General features: G+C 43.9%; 1 protein-coding gene across 1 annotated transcript in view; it reads right to left on the minus strand.

Annotated features, from left to right (window-relative positions):
* KCNH6 (potassium voltage-gated channel subfamily H member 6) overlaps window positions 1-19,567 on the minus strand; it is a 37,259-nt gene extending 17,692 nt beyond the window's left edge. Inside the window, exons 1-5 of the mRNA XM_072638133.1 lie at window positions 19,410-19,567; window positions 18,450-18,680; window positions 7,366-7,527; window positions 6,876-7,087; window positions 1,892-2,317 (exon numbers count right to left, since the gene is read on the minus strand). Coding sequence (XP_072494234.1) covers window positions 1,892-2,317; window positions 6,876-7,087; window positions 7,366-7,527; window positions 18,450-18,680; window positions 19,410-19,485 — 1,107 coding nt within the window. The 5' untranslated portion in view covers window positions 19,486-19,567. The remainder of the gene's footprint in view (window positions 1-1,891; window positions 2,318-6,875; window positions 7,088-7,365; window positions 7,528-18,449; window positions 18,681-19,409) is intronic.
* Window positions 19,568-20,123: the final 556 nt, after the last annotated feature.

Raw genomic sequence — 20,123 nt, forward strand, 5'->3', positions numbered from 1 at the left:
TTCTGAGGACAGTGATCTTGAAACTGGGAAAGGATAGAATGAAAATGTTTAGTGGGAGTGGAAGCCTAAGATAAATGAGGAAGTGATTGGGAAGCACCAATTGGAGATGCAGATTCAAGAATATTTTTACTGATGGATCCACATAGTCAAAAAAGCTTAGAGATCTGAGGCAACTCATAGATATGACTGATGAACTTTGAAACAGTTTGGGGAGTGGGAGAGTTGCTGCAAGACTGGAGAAAGGCAAATTTTCTAATTTTGGGAAAAAGGAAGAGGTTGTATGCTGAAAATTATAGACCAAGAATGCTAACTTCTATTTCTGGAAAAATTAACTTATGGTTAAGAAGAACTCTTAACCCAGGGTCTGTACTTGATTTTTAAAATATTTTGATAATGTAATTGGTATTCTTTGTAATCCTTTGTATTTTATTTTATGCATTTAAAAATATTATTCTGAGAAGAGGTCCACAGACTTCACCAGATTATCAAAGGGGTCCAGGACACAAAAAAGGTTAAGTACTCATGTTCTAGAATATATTATTAAGGGGGTATGGGAGTATAGAAATAGGGGAGTACTTAGCAGCAGCTAAGTGGTGCAATGGATAGAGCAGCTAGCCTGGAGTCAGGAAGATTTGAACTCAGATTTGGCCTCAGATACTTACTAGCTGTGTGATCCTAAGCAAGTCACTTAATCTCTGTTTACCTTAATCCACTAGAGAAGGAAATGGCAAACCCCTTCAGTGTCTTTGCCCAAGAAAACACCAAAAAGGCATCACAATGAGTAGGACACAACTGAAGTGACTCAAAAACAACGATAAGCGTTTGAAAAAGTTTCTCAGGCCATGATCATGGATAAGATGGAAAGATATGCTAGCAGTTCAGTGATTTCTTTTTGAAGCTGGTTGAATGACTGGACCCATATGGTCAAGAATAACCATATGTAAATCTAGAGGGAGGTCTTAGTAGAGTGTGGCGTGGATCTGTTCTTAACTTGTGCTTTTCAGTATTTTTACTAATAACTTAGATGAGTACGTATTTACCTGTTAAATATGTGGCTGACACAAAGTTTAGAGGGAAAGTTGGCATATTATGTGGATGACAGTACCTGAAACATAGTAGGTATTTAATAAATACTTATTGGTTATTTGACAGATTCTAGGTCCAAAAAAGATTTTGACAGGCTAGAATCATGTGACAAATAAAATTTGGAAGGCAACAGAGTATGATGAAAGCTATGCTTGATTGGAAGTCTGGATGCCTTGGTTCATGTCTACCTTTGCCACTTATGGGCTGTGTGAGATTCATTTTACATCCTTTGACCTCAGTTTCCTTTTCTGAGAAATTAAGAAATTGGACTAGGTAGCCTCTGAGGTCCCTCCTAGCACTTAATCTATGAGCGTATGAATAAGATGAAATTTAACAGGGATAAATGCAAAGTTCTGGCCTAAGTCCTTAAGTACTTTATCCATTGGCCTAGAACCTGAAAGTTATAATTGATTAGCTTTGGAAAAAGGTATTGAACACTGCCAAATATGTATTAACAATATTAAGTAACATGTGGGTGACAAAAAAAAGGGACCTTAGAGATTTCTAGAGTGTTTAAAATAAGGCACCATATTGTAGTGGAGAGAATATTAGATGAGAAATCAGGAGACCAGCACAGAAACTATACCATTTACTTGCTTTATGCATTCATTTTTTTGGACCTCAGTTTTCCTGTTTATAAAATGGGAATATTTTATGATCTTTAAGATCCTGTATAAATTTAATATTTCATGAGCCAATTATGGAGGAAACCCTATGGAAAAAACCCTAGGAACATAATAGATGTGTCATGATAGCCAAGGGAAGTTAGTAACTCAGTATCTTTCCTGGGGCAGGTATCTCTCACCTCATCAGAACCAGTGTGGAAGATGAGAAGGTCGAAAGGAATTGCAGCCACCATGTCAATGAGAAACCAGCCCTTGAAATAGTGCACAGCGATCTTGCCTGGGTGGCTGACCACTTCATCATTGGAATTGACATAAGTGGTTCGGAAGTTGATGACAATGTCCACAATGAACATAATATCCACAATGAGCTCTACCACAGTGAGGGGGTTACAGGAGTAGCCACAATTCCAGTGTCTGGTGTCCTCTTGATCATTGAGTAGGAAAGCAGCTGAATAGGGGGTGAAGACAGCTGTGTAGATGACTAAGAGCAGGATTAGCCAGTCCCACACAGCTTTGAAGGGACTATAGTGCAGGATGGTCCATCGGTGAATTCTGGGAGCCTGCAGCTTGTACTCAGGAAGCACATCTGCACCCAAGGACAAGACCTATGTGAGAAGAACAAAGAAACAGGGTCTGGATTGGAGTAGGTACAATGAATGGTCTCTCTGGCAGAGAGTGAATCTATGAAGGGTGAACAAGAGAAGAAAAAACATGTGAAAGGAAGGTGCCTGTGATAGGTAGGCATGAAGGGACAAAATCTGACAGAGGATGGAGTCTAAGAGGAGTGAGTATTAATGAGGAATAAATGTGAAGGATGGGGTTTGTGAGGGGTGAGTGTGAAGGAATAATGATAATAACAGCATTTATGTGGTACTTTCAATTTTGCAATGTGCTTTATAAATATTTTTTCATTTTATCTTTGCAACAACCCTGGAAGGTAGGGGCTATTATTAGCCTCATTTTACAGATGAGGAAACCGAAGCAGGCAGCATTGAGAAGTGACTTGCCCAGATTCACATAGATAGTAAATATCTAAGTCCAGATTTGAACTCAGGTCTTCTTAACTCCAGGGCCAGTGCTGTATCCACTAGATAGCATCTACAAGATGAGTGAAGAAATCTCTCTCAGAGGATGGATATTAAAAGGAGTGAATATTAGTGTGGAGTGAATTTGAAGGGATGGTGTCTCTGAGGAATGAGGTCAATGTTGGGATAAGTCAATGAGGGGTTAAGTAGGTGGGGACAGGGTCAGTGAGGCTTTAGGGTGAGGGTGGTCCTTTCACTACATGCAATCTTCTACCTGGATGAGTAGAAGCAGAATTCAGTTGTGCCATCCCTTAAGAAAAGCTGACCTTTTCAATACCAAACTGATTTTAATAAACACAGATGAATGTTCACATTTATAAAAGGATGCCTTGCTTTACAGGATTCACTAGAGGGTTTTTTTAAATACAGTATTTTAAATCAGGTGTGACTGATAGAAATTCAGTTTTCACCCAGCTTTTCATAAACACTTCTGCTCTGTAAAGCAAGTCACTTAATTCCATATGGATCAGCCTGTTAAAGTCAGCATCCCACATATGCATATACATGTGGGTATGTGGGTGTGTGCACCCATCAAATCTGCGCTTCATTCTTCCGTTCCCCACCTCTTTTATCACCCCCCCCCCATTTCTTTCATGGCACACAGAAATCTGATGTAGAGAAATAGAAAAGACAGTCAGGATCAGGGAGTCAAATAGTGGGGGCCTGCCCTAGCTCTCAAAGTCAAGAAAGCTAGACAATAAGCTATATGATAGCGAGCAAAGTGGCAACTATGGACAAACAATAGTTGGAGAGGTGACTGTGACACATAGACTAATCCACCTATGGGTACAGTCATGCTAGGAGAGAGGCAGCCTGTGCTGCAGACAATCTGACTTTCAATTTCATGGGAGGTTGGGAGGGACAATAGATCCCAGTAGAGGGACACCATATTTGTGGGCCACTGGGGATGGTGGATGAGGGCCAGCATAGCCCAAAGTTGAGGTACAGCTTAGAGGGATGGGAATTGCCAAGCTAAGGAAGCACACCATCTGGGGAGGGAATGTTGATACCCTGTAGTAAGACCCCAGTTTTGTTTTTGAGGAAGGAACCAAACTTTTAAACTTTTGTATCTCCCTTAGCAATTTACCCAGAATTCTGAACATAGCAGACACTCAAAAAAGTGGCTGATGAATGAATAAATGAATGAACAAAGAGTAGCATCCCTAAAGAGGAAAAGAGAATGGGATTGGCTAACCAAAAGAAATGCCAGGGAAGACATACCTTCCCTGGGACTTACCTTCCTTCCTTGAAAAAGGACAGAATAAGCTCCCAGGACATTGCATTTAGTACTGTCCTTTTGTGACTTTAGTAACTAAACCCCGTTGGATGGGAATCCAAGATGGACCTTCTACATGCTAAATCCTGCCTTGTAGAAAATGGCACCTTCTCTGTGCCATGTGCTATGAGATGCTGATATAATAAGAACACTGATAAGAGTAAGCCTGGCTTGTCACAGAATCACAGAGCTGGGAGGCACCTTAGAACTCATATAGTACTACCCCTTCATTTTACAGAAGAAGAAACTGAGGCACAGAGGCCTTAATCCAATTTTCTCCTTTTACAGATAAGGAAACTGAAGTGAAATGATTCCATAATGTTCAGAGAATCATGGAACCTGAAGTGGTACATTCAAGGTCAAAATGCCCAGAGAGGACTACCTGACATGAGTCAGTAACAGCCCCAACACATGGGGCTCAGGAAGAGAAGGCAAGAATGAGCAACTCTGGCATGGAATATGACTGAAAATTGGACCCTTTGCCTCTCAAAGTTTCTCTTGATTACTCAGATCCAACCATGTCACACATCCTGTAGGTCCTCCCTTTACTACCCCACTCAATAGTTCCCTTTTACCTGAAGAATCAAATATAAAATCCTCTTTTTGGCTTCTATAACCTGGACCCTTCTTACCTTTTCAGTCTTCATACCCCTTCTTCTCCTCCATGGACCCAGGGAAACTAGCCTCTTTGCTATTCTTTATGCAAGATACCCCATCTCTCACCTCCGTGCATCTTTCCGGGCTGTGCCCCATGCCTAGAATGCTCTCCCTCCTTATATTCATCTCCTGCCTACCCTGGCTACCTTCAGATCCCAGTTAAAATGTTACCTTCTGCAAGAAGTGTTCTTCCCCACCCCCCTTAATGCTAATACCTTCGCTCTTTTGCTTATCTCCAATCTCTCCTGCATATATCTTGTTTGCACATAGTTGTTTGCATTCTGCCCTCCCCATGAAGTTGTGGGCTCCTTTAGAGCAGGAACTCTCTTGTCTTGTGCCTTTCTTACATCCCCAGCATTTGTCACAGTGCCTGGCACATAGTAGTCATCGAATAAGCGCTTGTCAACTTGACTTGATTTGCACCTCCATTCCCTGAGGCCATCAGCATGCTCACATCTGACTTCTCTCCAGATCTTCCCTGATTGCTTGTAGAGTTGATAACCTAGAATTTTGCTCAAAAGAAAAATATTTTCCTCCCCCCAATCTCACCCCAACCTGCTGGGGGAGGCACGTGCTCTGCTCACCTTTTCTGGGCATCCTTCTAGCATTTGTTCTTTAAGCATCACCCCTGAGTGCTCCTCTTCCCACCCTATCTCAGCATGGGATGGGGACAATGGAGAATGAAAGAAGGAGAGAGATTTGGTAGGGGTGAGGAGTAGGGCTGAAGAGCTGCGGGGCAAGAAGACACCATCATGGTATATGCCTACAGCTAGGCTCTGGACAGATGGATACAGGGAAGGAACTGATTTTTCCATTGCCTGATATGGTGGCCTCCAGGAACCTACCTTCTAAAATCAAATGAGATGATAATTATAAAATGTTTAGTATAGTGGTTGGCATATAGTATGTGCTGTATAAATATTATTATTATGACTATTAATTATTATCTTTTCAACACACATTTAGAATTGGACTTGGCGGTCTCTTTCAGCTCTAAATCTACGATTCTATTATTTCCCAAAGACAAGGAGGATGGATCCAAGTTTGAAACCTGGATAAAAAAAGGAGGCAGTTAAGGAGAGAACCTTTCCATTCCTTCTTCACCCTATTCCCAATTTTTCTTCTTATTTTCCCTGTTCTCTGTCCTTACCTCATCCTCATTCATTTCCGCTGGAGGTGACAAGACAGTATCTCCTGTCATCTTTTCTCTGCTCCTGAGAATAGCTCCTTCTTGGTAGTGACTGTGACTGGCAGCCATTACATTCTGCCACCTTCCAACAGCCAAATCTCCCCTCCCATTTGATAACATTTGCTATCATCCTTGCCTTCTCCTTGTTCATCCTACTACTTCCAAAACCCAGGGATCAGGGTACTGGTGATAGCCATATAATGGAAGAGAGACAGAAATGAAAACATGGAGGCTTCAGCTGAAGTTAAACCAAGCTGGGCTAGCCCTGCAGAGTGTTCTCAGGAACAGAAACCCAGATGATTTTCAGGGTGGATAAGGAGTACTTTTTCTCTGAAACCAGGCTCTTCTCCTAATCCTCCCTGCCTTCATACGTACATATCATAGACTCATCCTACATGAGATGATCTTCCCTTGGAGCCAGAGTTGAACATAGAACAGAACAGTCACAGGGATACTGGCTCATCTGTCAAGATCAGTCCCTTGTGGGATTACTAGCATGGTACAAGAGCCTTTGAGATACCTGAGACTGTTTCACATAATTACTGGGCAGCCTGCAGGTTCATGACTCCCTGGTTACCCTTAATATAGACCATATGGTGTAGTGGACTACAAATTGTTAAACAGAAACAATGCGTTGATTTGTTTTGCTTAACTTCTTTGTTACGTGGAAGGGTAGGTCAGTGTGGTAGGTCAGGGACGGATGGCATTGGGAAATGAAAGAAATGTGGGTAAAAGTACTAATAAAATAGAAAAAAAAAAAGAGTGAAGAGAAGAAGACACCGCTCTTGGGTAACCCTTGGTATGCCAACCCTTTCTCCCCTCTGCTTGGCCAGAGGATGAGTTGCTATGCAGATGCTTTACCTGGAATCTAGGGTGGGTTCTTTCATGTTTTCCCCCTCCCCCACCGTCCTCTCTGGCTAAGCCCAGACAATGCCTGCCCAGGTTGGCTCCATTACCTGAGTGACCTTCTCTGTGACGTTCTGGGTGCGTTCCACCACTTTGTGTGGGGCGATGATCTCGATCTCAGTGGTAGAGTTGGATGGGTGCTTCTCCAGGTTAAACTCCACAAAGTTAAGGGTGAACTGAGGAATTTGGCTGATCGTACGATATTTGAGCTGCTCTGCATCAGATGCAGAGCTTCGTCTCCTTAGCTTGCCCCGGGAGCACTCTGAAAGCATTGTCTCCATTAGAGCAGGCAGTTTCATGGCCAGAAGGGCAGGGCAAGGAGGCTGAGATTCTCTACCTCTTTCCCCACTCCTACAAAAGAAGTGTGCTTGGGAATTTTGCTAGGGGGCTATCTGAGTTCAAGGGCATGGGTAGAGTAGGGAAACGGGGATGCCATGTGCCACATGGGCAGAACAAGATGACAGGGTGAAGATTCCCCCTTCCCTATTATGTAGTGGTACCTCTGCCTCCCCCCTTACCTCCTCCCCTTGGCTATCTCACCAGAGTTTAGGAAGCTCTGGGATAATAGGTGTTGAGTCAGACTTCGGTTACTGCTCTTGGCCAGGAGCTGTGCCAGGTCCTCAAAGTTGAGAATGTACATGATGACGGCTCCTTCTTCATTCTTTATGGGCACCACATCCACTAGGCAGCGGAAGCATGAAGCTGTGGACAACCAAGGAGCACAAAGAAGGCTGGGGATACCAGTCCAGCTAGGCCTCCTAACCCTTACAGCCAGGATAGAAACCCCAACACAGGGGTTATCCCGGCCTCTGCCCCGCAGTGTGACAGAGAAAAAGCCAGTTCAGCTTCAGAGATCACATGGCCAGTGGTGGGAGCTCAGGAAGGTAACTGAGCAAGGAATTCTGATCTCTCTGACATTCTGGTCCTACTGAGGCGCCAAGGATGGAGACTGGAGAAAAACAAGGGAACTTCCCTCCTCCCTTTACCCACTTACAAAAGAAGTTGACTTGGGGAGCTTGTCTGAAACAAGTTCAAGAGAGTAAGTATAGCAGAGAAACAAGGCTAAATGTACAACATACATCCTGCAGTCTGAAATCCCTCAAGGATTGTGCAATCCTGGGCAGACTCCAGGGCCTGGTAGGATGTAATGTGTGTGTTGGGGGTAGGGCTGGATTTCAACTCCATGGGTAGTGGCAGAGAGAGAAGCTAAGCTGGTCATTAGGGGGCTGAAGTGGCATCAGGGCTTGGGAGGACTGTGCTCAGCTCCAGGGGCTCAGAGTTTAATCTTTGAGGCTTGTTTCTGTTTTAATTAAAATCGAACAGATGGGGATTAGATTAATGCAGTTGGGCAATTGGGAGGGGGGAGATTTAGAACCCCCTACCCCTGGAACCTCTGGCTGTCCTTTACTCTCCTTTGTCTCTCTCTTTTCCTTCATTTTCCACCCAAACATCTCTCTATCTCTTATCTTGGGTGCTATGCTCTGGAAGTATATCATGTCACATTCCTGCTCAAAAATTTTCAAAGGCTCTCTCCTTTGCCTACAAGAGTGCAGATCCTTTATTCTGGCATTCAAGCTCCTTTACAATCTTCCTCTGGCTTATTTTTCCAACTGTGTCCCTACTACTCCCTCTAATATACACAACAATTCATTTCATAGTTCTAGAGAGTTCATATCCTGGTGGGTCTACACATAGCTTTATATAGAGTGGAAAAAGATCTTAGAAATGCCTGATCCCACCCTCTCATTTTGAAGATGAGGAAACTGAGGCCCAGAGAGGTATGATTAAAGCTGAAGACCGTATAGTGTGTAAGTAAGAAAGCTTGAACTCAAACCTTGATTCTCTGACCAGAGGCTCTATATCTTAGTATTTCAGTGGATCATCTGTCTTGTCTTCATGAGTACTCCCTTCAACCATATAGATTGCACCGCCTTCTGTGCAGCTATGTCCTCCCATAAAGCCTACATACACCAGGGTCCACCTAAAGTGCTAAAAGCCTCTAGGCTCTACTTTTCTCAATGTATCTTCTTTTGTATCTCCTCCCATTCACAACTGAACTCCCCCCAAAAAGCCACCTCCATATATTACTTTCTGCTTCCTCTCTTCTCATTCATTTCCTGACCTTTTGTATTTACTAAGTGGTAGGCATTGTGCTAAATGCAGAAGATACAAATATAAGCAAAAAGAAAGAAAAAACCTTTCCTCAAAAAGCTTACATTTTAATGGGGGGGAAGAAAACATAAAAGAGAACTGAAAAATTAGGGGTGGGAGAGTAGAGAAGGTAAGCAAGGTGGCAAAGTGTGGTGAACGAGAAACACAGCTGGAATGGGAATAAAGCATGGCTGACCAGGGCTCATTCCTCTCTATGTTTCTCTTTAACTGTAGCTGTCCTCCAAAGCTCTGCCCCTGGGCCTCTCCTTCTTGGTGATTTTATCAATCGAATCATTAGCTCCCATGGGATGAATTATCACTTCTGTGCAGATGGGAGGCAAATAGGTGGTGAAGTGGATAGTGCCAGGCTTGGAATCAGGAAGACCTGAGTTCAAATCGGGCCTCAAACATGTATTAGTTGTGTGACCCTGGGCAAGTCACTTAACCTCTATTTGCCTCAGTGTCCTCATCTGTAAAATGAGCCAGAGAAGGAAATGGCAAACCATTCAAAGTCTTTGTCAAGAAAACCCCAGATGGGGTCACAAAGAGTTGGACATGACTGAAACAACACAACAAAAAATGCAGGTGACTTCTAATCTATATGTCCAACCCCAGTTTCTCTCCTGAGCTCTTGTTACTCATATTCAATTTTCTATTGGATATTTCAAACTGGATAGCACATAGGCATCTCAAACTCATCATGTCCCAAACCAAATTCATTTTCTTTCACCTCCCACCACCCTCAAACCCATTTATCTCCAGAACCTCTGTTTTTTTTGAGGGTGCCACCGTTCTTTCTAGTCACCCAAGTTCCCAAACTTGATGTCATCCCTGACTTCTCATTCTACTTCACTCTACATATCCAGTCAGTTGCCAAATCTTATTTCTACCTCTACAGTATCTCTCACCACTGTCACCTTCTTTCTACTCACATGGCAACCACTCTGCTTCAGATTTTCTTTACCTTTCTCCTGGATTATCGCTATAGCCTCTTAATTGGTTCCCCTGCCTCAAGTCTCTCTCTCTTCTATAATTTATATTTCACCTAGCTCCCAAAGTGATTTTCCTAACGTGCAGAGCTGATCAGGTCATTCCTCCACGCAGTAAACTTCAATGGCCCCTTATGTCCTCTAAGATTAAATATAAGCTCCTCTGTTTAACACTTAAGACCTTTTACAACTTGGCCCCAACCTCAGTTTCCAACTTTATCGTACATCATTCCCTTTCCTGCACTTTATTGTCCAGTCAGATTATTCTTATTGCTGTTCCTCACCCATAACACTCCTTCTCCTGTCTATATGCCTTTCCACTGGATGTCTCCCATGCCTGGAATAGACAGACCCCTCTCCTCTCTGCTCTTAGAATATCGTTTCCTTCAAAATTCCTCATATGCGTCACCTTCTACATGAAGCCGTTTCCTCATTCGTTCAGATGCTACTACCTTCCCTTTATCAAGAATTTGCCTTGTACTTATTGAATGTATACATATGTATGTTCATGGTATTCAATAGAATGATAGAAAACAAGCCTCTTTGATGGAAAAGTTCCTTGAATGCATTTTTGTCTGTATGCTCCTCTCACATCCTTTCCCACATGCATAATACCTGGCACATGGTAGGTGCTTCCTAAAGCTGGGGGCAGCTAGGTGGTGCCATAGTGCATAGAGAGCTGGCCCTGGAGTCAGAAAGACCCAAGTTCACATCTGGCCTCAGACACTTACTGGATGTGTGAGTCTAAGCAAGTCACTTAACCTCTATTTGCCTCAGTTTCCTCAAGTGTAAAATGAGGACAATAATAGCAACTACCAGGATTGTTGTAAGGATCAAGGGAGGTGATATTTCTAAAGTGCTTAGAACAGTGCCTGGTACATAGTTGGCACTTAATAAATGCTTCTTTCCCATTTTTGTTCACAGGAACCATAGTGTCTCTGTAAGACTTGGCATTTGTCCAGTGCATTTTTTTCCCATGACCTTCAGACACTTCAGGCCATTTGGTTACATGGTTGTGTTTGTCCTTCATTCTCAAAGAGGACCATGACATCAAGGTGATGACATGACTTGCAGTTGACTTTGATTTGGGGGGGGGGGGGTGCTGTGCAAGGTCACCAGCCTCACTTTCTCCTCCAGAGCCATCTGGTCCAGTGGACAGATATTCATCAGGACAACTGAAGATGGCCCAGGATGCAGTGCGAGACCCTGGCCATTTTAGGCTAAGGTCTTATCAGATTCTCACTTTGAGTGAGATATACCTACTCAATGAATAGGCTTCTCTAAGTAGTTACTCAAGGGATGGCTACTTTAATTTAAAAAAAAAAATCAAGCTGGGAAGGGAAGACCCTCAAGGTTCCAGGGTAAAAGAGAAACAGTTACTATTTATTATTTACATTTCACTCTGTGCTAGGTGGGCAGGGACCTGTTGTCAAGTCTATGAGCTCCAGAGTGAATTGGGTTCAAGGCTTGGTCTTTGAGCAAGAAATCTAGCCAGTAAACCCAAAGGAAAAAAGGCAGCTTTTGGCCATGGAAATGTACCATCCCCTGGGTAAAGCACTCCAGGCACGGACAGAGATGGAGATGGAAAAGAAGATGGAGAAGGAGAGGGAGAGGGAGAGGGGGAGAAGAAGATTCTGAAAAAGATGTTTTTGAAACACCAGGACGACTGGAGATGGCCCAGGTTGCAGTGCTGGTAATAATGGAGTTAAATTTGGTTACATACAGCTAATTTCTGAGGCAGGATTTGAACTCAGGTTTTCCTGACTCCAGTGTCCATTGTGCCAACTTCCTTTTTCTATCTCCAGTTCCCTGGTCCTGGACAGTATAACTTTTCTGCATAGCCCAGTGCCTGATTGTGGGTCTTCACATAGGGAAAGCACTTCTCACAACTCACTCCATTCCCCCTTGCTATCCTCCTTTACCTTTTCTGCCTAAGCTATGTGGTCCTTAGGTATGAAGATGTGGTGTCCATTTGACTATAGTAGTCCTCCACCACATTTGGCTAATGAAATCAGCTATGGCACAGCTTAGTGGAATCATGCCCAGGGTCTGGCAGGGATGGACAAGTTGCATAGATTTGAATTATTCTTCTGATATGGCTTGGTATGTCTCCTTTCTCCTTAGCCTCAGCTCATGGTCACTTGACCAAAGGAAGGGGTAGATCCCAGTCCTCAGCTCCTCAGAGCCAACAGTAATGGAGACTCAGAGGCAGAGGGCAGGATTGGTAGAGGGACAGGATGTATTTGCACTGTGCAGATAAGCAAACCCAACAAAACAAACCCTCTCCTTTTCTTTCCTCTGTTCCCCTTCATCCCACCCCGGTAAGCAAGAATCCCTAAGGTCTGATTCCAGACTCCAAAGCCCCAGGTACTCATTCACCAGCTGCTGGGCTTGGTCCCACAGGGAGACATTCACACAAAAGAGTTCAGAGGCAGAACTTTCAGGTCTAAGTTAAAGAGGGCCAGTTGCTGCCAGCTCCCTTGATAGCCCAGATCTCTGGGTCTGCCCCATCCTACTCTGCCCCACAATTAGCCTTAGGATAAACTTTCTGTTCCCGATTGTAGTAATTTCAGAACCTTTATGAAAGTCACTCCCCACCTCTGTATCATAGTTTCTCTATGTGAAAATGTAATGGGGTAGATGACCTCCGAGGTCCCTCCTACTCCTAAAATTCCATGATGAAGGTTCCTTTCTATTTTGACAGTCTCTGGTTCTGTGATACCCACTTCTTCAGACACTGAACAACAACAGCCAGGGTTAGAATTTTGCCCCTTTCCCAGACCTGTAGTTCTGTCCCTTTCTAGTTAAGACAATCTTAGTTGGGATGACTTCCTAAGCTTAGGGCCTAGAGGAAAAGGTGGGGGACCCTGCCCCAAAAAGGAGATGGTGATGGGGAGAAAGTGGTTAGAATGCTGCCTCTATGCTAGTCATCTTCCCCGGTGTGAGCTGGCTGTGTCCCTGTTGGTGAGTTATAGAATCTGAGATTATCAGCAGAAAGGGACATGAGACCATTCTGTCCCACACGCCTCTCCATTACCCATCTTACATGTGAAGAAACTGAGGCCAGAGAGGTCAAGTAACTTTTACCTAGGAAAGGCAGTCTGGAATGGGAGGAAAGAATAATAGTCTGGTTCAGACTTTACTAATAAGCTAGGTGACCTGGGACAAATTCCTGCATTTTAGTTACTCATCTGTAAAATGACAGTTTGGAGCAGATGATTAAATAAAGCAGTTAGTATGGGAATTAGAATTCAGACCTCCTGGACCTCAGGTCAGTATTTTCTTCTCTGTGTTGTTTCCATCACGCTCATTCATTAGCAGCAGATGGCAATACAACTAAGTCCAGGGAGTATATAAATCCTACAACGGTCAACACTCCCACATTCCCCAACACCTAAGTGGTTCCTGAGAAATGTTCAGACCCAACATACACAGAAGTACACTAATGTACAATTATACAGGCACATAGTCATACATATTCACTCCCAGAAAAACAGAGTTGTCCAAACAGACATAAGCTTCCAGTTGTATGAATCTGCATCCCAAAAGGAAACAGACCTGATTAGGATAGAGGGAAAGAGAGAACTTCCTTCCAAACACCTATAATGCTACTCTATCCATATTTTACTCCCCAGACTGCCAAGCAACATGGAATCATAGTATATCTGAGGTATAAATAATTGAGTATGTCCACTTCATTTTTACAGGAGAGGAAACTGAGACCAGAGAGAAGAAGTGACTCCTCTGAGATAACATAGTCTATGAGTAGAAGTCAGGATTCAAATCCAATATCGCCAGTATTCTTTCTATTACACCCCATTATCTCCATTTGGCTCACAGTCTGTCGTTGCCACATTGGACTGATTTTTGCCCCAGTTTTCTCAACTATGAAATTGAGTAACCATCTACTTTTGTTGCAAGTTTTGGTAACCCCAAGGAGGGACCTAGAGAGCCCTTAGCCCCTCGTTCCTCTTCTTTTACCTGTTACTTTAACTAGCCTTATCCTTAGGCCTATTCCTATTTCTCTGTCTGTGCCAGTTTCTTTCCATGCTTTTGGAATAACTCTCCAGGGGAGATGGGACTAGCCCTTGCCCTCTGCCCTTTCCATGCTGTCATGGGCAGGGGCTCCTTTCTCACCTTTCCTCTTCAATCTAGAGTCTAAAAGATGGCTATCTCAAACTGATTTGCTCAGATAGGTGCTTTCCTCTGTGCCTGCCCATCTTGTTTTCTCTCTTCCTCTTGTCTTTCTCAGTTCCCTTTTTTCCCTTTTCCCTCTCCCCTCCCCTCTGTTGCTCACACCTTTTCCCCTTCCTTGCTCTGTTTTTCCCCTACCCCCTCACTCTGTCTCTCACCCTCTCCTCTCTCAGCCACCTCCCCAACTCTGTGTGAAATGCTCAAGGGTGGAAAAGGTAATAGAAAAATAGAAAAATCTCCACCTAGAAGATGGATTCTTCCCATTCTCCCCCACCTCTGACCTCCTCTGTCAGCTGTGGTACTGAGGGGTATGTGCTGGACAAAGTAATCTCTAGCATAAGGAGGGAGCTCCTGACATTGAGAGGAAAATGACTCTCCCAGAAAATGACCCTGGTGTTTTTCCTTCCAGATAATCTATGTCAAGCTAGTCCAGACCAGGCTGCCTGCACTTTCCCTTCTTGCTTCAGGGTTGTTCTGGGATTGTAGGCTCAGTCCATTCTTCTTCAAAGCGCTTGGGCAATCCACACCTCTCTCTCTTCCAAATAGAGCTATAATCAATGAGCCTGAAATCTTATGGGCCATTTAAGTTCTCCCTCTCCCTCCCTATACCAGGAACAATGTCTTGTCTACAGCATTGAAGTCCTACACTAGAGGTTGACAGTACCCCAAATGCTTTTAAGTCAACAATTTACTCATAGAAGCTTAGGTCCTGAAGGGAACCTAGAGATCGTTATGTCTGACCTCCTCATTTTACAGGTAAGGACTCTGAGGCCCAGAAAGAAGTGAGTTCTTCATGGTTATATAAGAAGTTCTGGAGATTGAGGATTAGAACCCTGACTCCAAGTCTAGTACTCTTTCTATTGTAACTAACGAACATCAGACCAAATCTTTGTCAATGTTTTTAAGATATCCTAGACCAAGAGCAAACCTCACCTCTCTACTGCATTCTTTCCATTTAGTCTATGGCAGTGATCATAATGGTCATATCTTTGCTACGACCTTACCCCTCAGGCAGGCTGCAAACTGGACTTGTATTCTGGTGAAGGGGAGGCTTCTGAACCCACAAACTTCCCTATACCTAGGCATGTCTCAAGTAATAGAGTTTATTGCCTTAGGTAAGAAAGATCATCTGGTAAAGCCTGATTTCTTCCAGCTTCCTCTTCTTTCCCTCTACTCTCATCCTGATATCTCTTGCCCTGTTGTTTTCTCTTTCTAGATTATTTCATCAGCTTTTCTTTACCATTTGATCTTGAAATTTTTCTTTTTGTTTCCCTGGGACTGGAAAAGGTATGGTCACAGAGGAGTCTCTGAACTTTATCCTTACGTTAAGCTTTGTCAAACTGCCATCTTCTACTGCTTTTCTATGTTCTGTGGATAAATCTCTGAGTTGAGCCAAGAAAATGGAGTGAGTACAAGGAAGGTAAAAATGGAATATTTTGATCTTGCCTAAGCGCTGGTAGAGGGTTCCTCAGGAGAAAGGGCTGGCCAATCCCACCCCTTTCCAATAGACCCCCTTTGTATCTATTCCTTCCTTCATTTCCATACCTCTCCATGTCCCCCCCCCATAAGGTTCCTCAGTAGTACTAGAAAGCACAACAAGAGGGCTGAGTGCAAGATGAGATGGGAAGGCTAGGTTTAAAAGGAAATTGCTAGAGACTAGATTTCTGGGGTCCAATTTTTGACTTACCACGTGGCCTTTCATTTACCTGTACTCTTCTGGGTCTTATTTTTTCTAGCTAAACAATGGGAAAGGCAACAAGGTTCTCTGGGATTTGTTAAGGGAACATTCATTTATCTGAAGCACTTGGGGGATGGTCAGTAAAAAGAAGTTTGTCAATGGTTAATTAGTGTTCTAAACTGTATCATTTTTTCCTATCCCGAGGGCTTCTAGGGTCAAGCTATGAAGAGACATATAGGGACAGAGTACTGGGGAAGAACACTTTGAACTCATCACTATGATGTGGCAATAAATAAAAGGTAAGAAAAGATGGCGTGTGTATGAATATGGTAGAAAAGGACCAGGTGGTCAGAGTAGATCATAAAGTGAATAAGCTAACAGAGCCTCAAAACTTTCCCCCTGAATAATGTTCTAGATTCCATATCCTAAACACTTAACTCAGAACTAGACATCAAGGTACTTCAAGGATTAAAAAATGAAACAGATTGTTATGAGAACTGGGGGACAGGAAGAGGTTTTATAGTTAGCCAGTTGTATCAGTAGTTGCCTCTTTCCACCCTGAAAAGTCTCCAAAATACCTGGAATGGATTTGGTACCCATCTACTTTGAGGCAGAATGATTAAGGTGACGTTGGAAGTCTTTCTTCCCTTACTATTCCAATATTTCCTCAACTTTTTCCAGGTCAGGCTGAATAGTCTTAGCTGAAATACACCATGATCTGTGGGAACATTCTCATTTTATGGGAAACATTTATTTCTCACCGCCTTGGGATGTTTCTCATTTCTGAGACTCTTTTCAATCCCCCAAGACCCTTTTCACACCCTCTTCTCTCTTCCCTCTTCCAATGCCTGCTAGCTGTTCATTGAGGCAGCAAAAGCGGCAATTCAGCCTGACTCCTATATTTGGAAAAAGGGACTCCTTATACATGGAACTTATATTACGTATGTGGACCATAGGCTTTTACACCTATTATCCAATACAAAAAAGCCTGAAATTTTCCATCAGCAGAAATCAGAAGTTCTGAGTCCCTTCCTTTAATCTGTTCCTCAGCCCCAAGATATTTCTCCTGTCTACTCTACCAAGAGGAATTGTGGTGTAGTAGAAAGAATACAAGATTAAGAATCAAGAACCTTTAGTTCTAGTCCTGATTCACTATGTTTTCTTGAACAAGTAATTTCCCCTCTCCAGGTCTCAGTTTCCTCCCCTGTAAAATGGGGAAGGTAGTTTGGGACTATATGATCTTTAAGATTCCTTCAGGTGCTGATAGTCTATCATTCTAAGCTTTGACTCACTCTCAATTCCAAGGGGTAATAACTGGGTCCAGGTAAGTGACTAGTGAGGTGTGTCATAAAGAATCTGACTCTCATCTCCTACTCTGCCCTTCTGTCCAAGCTTCCTCTATCCCTTCTTGAAGTGCTGAGCATTTTTTTTTTTTACAATAATTCACTTTAGGGGGCTCTCTGGATCTTAGGGCAAGCAAAAACTATTCCCTATCACCCTGTTGTGGAGGAGAAGGAAGGGTAAGTTTCTTGCTGAAGAGCCCCGACTTAAGAGCTGAAGCCCTATTTTATATATCACCTTCCTAGCAATGCTAGGAGACTGGACTTCCAGTTCAGGATCCTAGATTTAGGGCCGGAATGGACCTTACAAACCATTTAATCCAATTCCCTTATGTTACAGATAAGAACCAAATTTGAGAGAGTTTTAAGTAGCTTGCAGAAGGTCACACAGGTGGTAACAGAGGTGAGATTTGAACCTAGGTCCTCTCACTAAATCCAGCACAGTTCCTATTGTGGCAAACCCAACTCCTTCTTCGCTCTGCCTGTCTGCACTTCCTGAGGCTCTAGGACTGGTGGAGGCCCTGAAGGAGAAGCTGAGTGACCTGAGTTCCCTAATCCCTACCCACGCAGAAGGAGATCAGCGAAAGTTAATTTCCATCCCAGCTGTCTGACAGCTGGGGCTGATTGTGACTGTGAACAGCAGGCACCTCCTAGTAGGTTAAGGTTTGGTGGGGAGGGAAGGAAAGGCTAGCACCAGAAATATCCCCAGGATATAGACCTTGACTACTAAGTAGTCAAACCCTGACCAGACCAGAAGCTGGTGTGAGGTCTGGCCCCATTTCTGCCCATGAGGTCTTTCAGCTCTATAGGAATAGGAAATGTATCCAAAGGTGGCTTGTAGGTGTTTGTTTTTTTTTTTTTTTAAAGAACTTGAAGGGACCTTAAAGATCCTCTAGCTCAACTTCCTCATTTAAAAGAAGAAACTGAGGCCCACAGAAGGGAAGTAATTTGCCCGCTGCCAATTGACTAGAAAGTAGCACACACAACTGGGACCAGAATCCAGGTTTTCCAATTCTTCATCCAGAGCTCTTTCCATTGTATCTCTATATCCCGCAGAATTCATCATCTGGCTGACCCTAGAACCCTGCTCCAAGTTCCCCAACATTGACTACCTGGCCCCATCCGCTAAAACTCAGTGATATCTAGAACTGGAGAGAGCCTTTGAGATGATCTAGTTCAATGCTCTCATTTTTACAGATCAGGAACTAAGGCTCAGCCTGACCCTACCTTTTCCTCCTCTCCCCTACACTGCAACAGGAGCCCTGACCTTACCATCTTTTCTGTAATAGAGGATCTCCAGCTTGCATTCCTCAGCACCCAGCAGTGCCTGTGCCAATTGGGACACTGCACTCGGTAGGGTGTCAGGACCAGTGAGGAAGTCACAGATACAGGGTCGCTGCATCACTTCCACTCGGGAGTACCCAAAGAGCTGGCAAAACCCGTCATTGCAATAAATGATGGCGCAGTTCTCTATCTGTGCATTGGCGATCAGGAACTTTCGACCTAGGAAGCAGGAAGAGGTCAGTGGTTGTGACTGAGGTTGGGGTTAATAAATGGGGGGACAGGGAGAAGGCAAGGGAGTGGAGGATCAAAAATGGGGGTTTGTGGGTATCAGCCAGGTTGGAGTCAATAAGTAGCGATGAGAAATAAGTGTCAGGGAGAAATGGGAAGAGGGTGGGCAGCAGGAATGAAGAGTTTGTCAGGGGAGAGAAACGTAGGAGCTATAGGCTCCCTCAGAGGGGCTGATTCACAACAGATCCTGGGAAAAGAGGAAAGTGTATGGAAACAGGACAAAGGCACCGTATGGACAAAGGTGTGATGCCTGCTGAAAAACATTTGTTGAATTGTTACAGATTAAATTTTGTTCAATTGGAAAAAAACAATTGAGCAGAGAGGAGAGTCCTTTTTATCTACTCTCCACACTCCTGGGGAAAGAGCTAAGGGATGATAGGCATAGAGAAGCAGGATATTTGCTGGTGGATTGATGATGTGGGAGTTTCAGGAGGTTGAAAAAGGAAGCATCCCACCTGTCTCCCTCCTCCCATTCAGTTGGAAGAGTTGTAGAGAGCACCCTAGAACACAGAACAATCATCTCCTGCTCTCCACTTTCGCTGTTTTTCATCCTTTGGAACTTTCCCAGACCCCTTATCTTTCTTGATTCCTCCTGATCCCCTACTCTCCGCCCTTCCGGAAGACCCACCCTCGCAGGTTCACATGCTCTCACACACTTACTCTGGCCCTCGAATTTTCGAATGATTGTGTCCAAGTAAGTGTTCTGGGGCGCCACATGCCCCCTGCGAATCGGCATCCTTTGACTGCATGGGCCCGGGAGCCCAGAATCCCGATACTCTGAACCTTGGTTCTCAGTCGGGCTGCCAGCACCTCAGCTCGTCCCGGGACGGCAGGTTCCTGGAGTTAGGTGGATGCCTCCTCCGAGGGGAGAGCTCTCCCCACCCCCGTTAAGGTGCAGGGGAGCTGCGGGTTTTAACCTCCACCCGCAGCTCCCCTGAGATCCTGCCAGGTTAGCTCCACTTTACTACCGACACCAGAAGATGCCAAGACCCCGGGAGCTGTCCCTATCACGGTGCTGAAAGGAGGAGCTTGGGCGGAGCGTGGGCGGGGCTTTTTGATGGAAGGATATCGGGGAAAGGGCTTGGGATATGTAATTCCTTTCCAACCCTCCCCATTAGGCATAATAACTAATAAAATAACAATAACAATAACAACAATAATAAATGCGTTGACCGGTCTCTGATACTTCATCTCTCAGAACAGATTTTTGAGCAGAATGGAGAAAGATAGGATGGGAAAGGATCAGCAGTTCACAGAACTTTGAATGTCAAAGTTGAAAGGCACTTTAGAGATAATCCTGTCTTCTCTCTCCATTTTAAAAGAAAAGAGATAGGCCTAGAAAGAGATTTGCCCAAGGTCAAACAGCAGTCAGTA

The sequence above is a fragment of the Notamacropus eugenii genome, chromosome 2 (genome assembly GCF_028372415.1).
Source record: "Notamacropus eugenii isolate mMacEug1 chromosome 2, mMacEug1.pri_v2, whole genome shotgun sequence".
Taxonomy (NCBI): domain Eukaryota; kingdom Metazoa; phylum Chordata; class Mammalia; order Diprotodontia; family Macropodidae; genus Notamacropus; species Notamacropus eugenii.